Raw genomic sequence first — 4888 nt, forward strand, 5'->3', positions numbered from 1 at the left:
GGAAAAAGAATGAACTCAGCCTTCCCTTACTGGCCCAGAGTACAGACTGTGTTTCCACAACACAACTGAGCAACTTACACTCTGGGGTCCTACAGGAGTAGCACCATTGGGTGATGCGGATATTGTGGGGTGTTGTGTCTTTATCTGGAGGTGTCAGTGAAACAACACCAGATCCCAACAGCAACAACATCCAGTCAAATAATGGACTTATATTTGGCCATGAAAGATGGCCAGAAGGGGTGTGGCCAGTGTAATCTGTGGCCATAAATGGTATTCACTGAAGAGTTCAACAGGAACTCATCGTGTCAACCCAGTGACCTGCCTTGTCTGAGAACACAGATCCTGGAGATGCAGAGCCTGCTCCTGACAGTCACACTGTGTGTCCTGGTTGCTGTCTTACAGGCCCAAGATGACCTGCCCTTCCTCTCAGAAGAAGAGAAAGTAAGGCAGGGAGGGATGGTGGGTGGTTGTATGTGGAAGACTTGACGGTTGGCCAGTGCCTGAGGAATGGAGTTAGCACTCGTGAGGGTTTAAGTCTTCTGAGTCTGAGCAGAGACTGCTGTTCTCCGGCACACATGGGCCTCCTGGACCACAGAGTTCAAGCAGGAAGGGTCCTAGAGCAGTAACACCCAGGACCAGAACATCTCATTTGATAGGACCTTTGTGTGTTTCCTAGACTCCTAGGGGCTTCGGGTCTTTGGAGACAGACACCTTTTGCTTCTATTGGGCCACCAAATTGTAGTTCTAGTCTAATTTTAAGCATCATGGGGTTGGAGAGTAGAACCTCACCAACTCGGGGGCTGCATCTTGGTCTCTGGGATATGTATTCAGGCTGCATGCCCATGGGAATCTGGGGGAAACTGGGAGCTGGGCAAGTGTGGGCTCCAGACTGTCTGCTGCAGCTCTCAGGTGCGTGGTTCGTAAAGGCTACAGGGAGTGAAAGGAACCGGACAGCGCTGAGGAGACCTCTGGTAGTGTTCCCTCTTAGAGTATCATGCCCTCAAACAGGAACTTTGGAAGTCGAGACCACTATCACGTGAGTGTCCCCCATGTGTCTTTTCAGCCTTCTATCCCTCCTCTATCTGTGCTGGGACATTGATGACAGAAAATCCCCCCTCCTTTGAGTGGCAGTAATCTCAACACCTAAACCGTGGAGGGGTTGATGTGGGATTTCAGGGGTCGTTGTGCTAGGTGACCTCAGTGGAGCACAGGTATGTGTTCTGAGAGAGGCTGTGGGTTGGTTTCCTGTTTTTCAGATCTGAGGGTGAATGCCTAAAGTCAAGATTCCGTATGCAGAGAACAGAGGAGCCTGGTCAATACAGTGCCTGTGAGTCCCCTGTCTCAGCTTCTTCGCTGTTGCTGTGATAAAACACTCTAATCAACACTGCTTAGGGAGAAAGGGTTTGCTTTAGCTCACAGTTCGAGGTGCGATCCACAATGGTGGGGTATTCCAGACTGCTGGAGCATGATGCAGCTGCTCATATTACAGTCAGAGTCAGAAGAGAGCAGGGAATGCATTCATGCTAGTGCTCAGACGGCTTCTCCGTTTCACACAGTCCAGGATGTTCTACTTGTGAAATGCTTATGCCTACAATTAACATGAGTCTTCCACACACCAATTAATGTAATCAATATCATTCCCATTGTCATGGCCAGCAGAACAAAGCCCAGGCAATCATAGATATGTCCAGTTCTTTGCAAACATGGTACCCCTGGATGCATGTGTTTGTCCCTTTTAAGGCGAGCTCCTGGGGTTGTAGCATCCCTGCTCTGCTTAACTCTCAGGAAGGCCTATCAGTTAATTCCCAAGTACTTTAGAGATCACAGCCTAGTCCAAAGAATAGATCATGCTTCTCTAGAGATATTTTTGTCTCCTGTCAGACAAGGAGTCTGTAGCTTAGGATACAGGAAGTTGGACAAGGCAGCTGCTAGGCAGGCAGTCATACACCGTATCCATCTTCCCTGACACCTGTGGCCCAGACTCCATAGCTGAGGGTGACACCTTTCCAGGAGGAACCTCTCTCTTGTGATGGGACCACAGCAAGGCCTGGAACCAGTTGGCTGGATGCTGAAGGGTTACTGATGAAACTCTCTAGACGGTTCCTTAGTATTCTCTGACTATTGCCTTTGAGAAAGATCCTACCTGCCCTTTTCTCTTTGCTCTGCGGTCTCAGGTCAGATGCTCTTCTTCATCTGTGAGCTGCCAGCGAAGGACCACTACATCGTATGCCTTGAACACCTTTTGTTTGGGAAAAAGTTCCAAATAGTAGACCTCATTGGTGAGGGACCCCAGAGACTCCACCTCCTGCCCGGGCTCTCTACTGCCAATAGCTGTTTGAATGTTCACAGATATACCCTGTCACTGGGAATTAAAAGACCCCCTGGGTGTCCCTCTAGCATCTCTGGATAAGGTTCTGTGTGGTCATTGTGCATGCTTTGACGTGGAAAGGGGTAGTCTGAGGAGAGGTGGCCTTGAGCAGAGACAAATAGTACAGAAGTTCCAGCCAGTGACTTATTACGTGTCCCCTTCCTGGAGTCTTGGATGTCATAGCAGGCAGATCTCATTGAGAGCTTATGTCCTATAAGAGCCTTTAATGGGCAATGGCTCTCGGGAAGATGAGGAGACTAGTGACCCTAAAACACAGGGACCTTCCTGATTAGAGTGTGACATTACTTGTCTGCTTAGAATGTCAAATATATCTTTGGTCTTAAGGTGGCCCTGTGTGTCAGTGATACCAACTTTCTGTGGACAAGCTACCCATCCATATCCAACCCCCACGGTTGCTCTAAAGTCTCTTCCCCTCTTGCTCCCATCTTCTCCAGGCTGAAACCCCTAGTGCTAGGCAGAGTTTTTGTCTTTGTGTCACTGGCTACCAACAGAGCTGTGCAGTCATGCCTCCTCTAACCATCTGGTCTCTACCTACAGGAAAGCATCCAAAAGGAAACCTAGAGGTCCTGGAGGAATTTAAGGAATTCATACAGCGCAAAGGACTTCTCCAAGAAAACGTTATTTTGCCTGAGCAGAGGGGTGAGAAAATGCTCTGTTCTGCTTCTCCCCCACGTACCCTGTGTGCTACCCATAAGACTGCTACCCTTGTGGAACCACGTGCCTTCCTTTGCCAGTCGGCCCTTTTGTGATTGTAATTATGGGGACAGAGGAGCAATATGGATCTTCATACTTTACACTTTCTAGTTGATATTTTTTTCTTGCCTGGGAACCTTCTTAGCCAGGAGGCAGTGACCACTCTAGCAGGTGTCCTCAAACGTAATTCCCAAGATACTGGGGAAATCTGTCCTTTCTTTTCCCAGTGTCCTTCCCATACCATCATTTCCACCTGGTCTAATCTCATGCCCTAGGTACCCACAAAACACAGTTAGAGATCTACAAGGTCAAGGGAGTCAGGATTATTCAGGGGTCCACATATTCTCAGGAGACTTCCCAGAGACTTGATGGAAGGAAGATCCCCAATAGGCACCTACCTCCCAGGTAGCTAGTCTCTGACTGCTATTCTCATGGTAAGGGGAGGATCTCTCACTTCTCTTCCTCTCTCTCTGTCACAGCTCTCCAAGACCACAACTGTTGAGCTGTTTTTGCCACTAGCATATGGCAATGACCACAGTGGACTGCTCTTCTCCATGGACCACACTCCACTGAGCTGCATTTCCCCCACCTGAGAACCACTCCTTCCAAAGTTTTTCCCAGTGCACTGCCCTCCTGCTTTAACTTTCAACCCCTGTCCCTGCCCCGTCTGAATCCAATAGTTTAGCATCTTTTTCTGAGTTCAGTTTTTATGTGGCCAGCCTTCTTAGTTCACAAGGTTGAGGAGGTGTTAGAATGGACAGATACCAGACACCAAATAGCATGGCACCCAAGAGTCCTGTAGAGCTATGTGACATCCTGGAAGATCAAGGATGTACAGCCAATGCCAAATAGTTTCAAATGATGCCTGACGCCTGACACTGGGGCAGGAGACTTTAGGTAGCCACTAGGGTAGGCAGCACTGAGCAATGGGCAAATGTCTGAAGGTCCCTACAGACATATTGGGGAACTTTATGCAATCAGGAGGGAAGTTTGAGGGTAAGGGTGGAGGGAGGAAGATTACTGAAGATTCTCATCATCCCTCAAACAAGGCAGACCTGGCTGCAGATCTCTGTTTATTTGTACTCACCTTGGCTTTCTGTGATGGGCCAGTATTCAAGGTCTGTTTTGTCACTGCCTCAAGGACAGGGTGAGGACCAGTACTTTGGATGATTAAGATCATTGCCAATCTCCGTTGGACATGGATTGATGGAGGATGGGTGTGCAGCATCATTTTCCCCTAAGGAGTTGCCCATTGCTCTCAAATGAGCATCTGCAGTAACCCTGCAGCCCAGCTCCCACTCTTCCTGTTGTCCCCCTCCCTGCTCTTCTCTGCCTGGACCTGGTCATCTGGATAGGAAATTGACCCCTTAGGTACCTGCTGGAGCCTGAGACAGCAGGGACAAATTGATGAGAAGCGGTAGCAAGAAAATTACAAAACTGCTGAGAACTCTTGGTGTCTCTGCTGTATGAGACCCAAGTATATCATGGAAGGGTCAAAGATTTCCATGCAAGAATATAAAGACAGAAGTGGATGTATTTTTTCTGAACTCTGGATAAAAAGTGAATTTCACAGTATGGAAGCATAGGGTGAAAAATCTTATCTGTAAAATAGGTATGTCTGCACTTAAGCAAATACCATATTTAAAAATTTAATGGTTGAGCCTAGAAGCATGGTGCACACCTTTAATCCTAGCATTTGGGGAAAAGGCAGGCAGGTGTCTGTGAGTTTGAGACTATTCTGGTCAACATAGAGAGTTCCAGGACAGTCAGGACTATACAGACAGACACAGTCTAAAAATAAACAAC

General features: G+C 48.0%; 1 protein-coding gene across 1 annotated transcript; it reads left to right on the forward strand.

Annotated features, from left to right (window-relative positions):
* Positions 1 to 348: 348 nt before the first annotated feature.
* LOC121462937 (vomeronasal secretory protein 2-like) lies at positions 349 to 3675 on the forward strand. Its single transcript, XM_041674914.1, has 6 exons — positions 349 to 441; positions 903 to 1036; positions 1257 to 1327; positions 2175 to 2279; positions 2927 to 3028; positions 3602 to 3675. The coding sequence occupies exons 1-6, from the start codon at positions 349 to 351 to the stop codon at positions 3673 to 3675; spliced, it is 579 nt and encodes a 192-aa protein (XP_041530848.1).
* Positions 3676 to 4888: the final 1213 nt, after the last annotated feature.

The sequence above is a fragment of the Microtus oregoni genome, unplaced genomic scaffold (assembly GCF_018167655.1).
Source record: "Microtus oregoni isolate MIOR12 unplaced genomic scaffold, Mior012 000025F_ref0000491, whole genome shotgun sequence".
Classification (NCBI taxonomy): Eukaryota; Metazoa; Chordata; class Mammalia; order Rodentia; family Cricetidae; genus Microtus; species Microtus oregoni.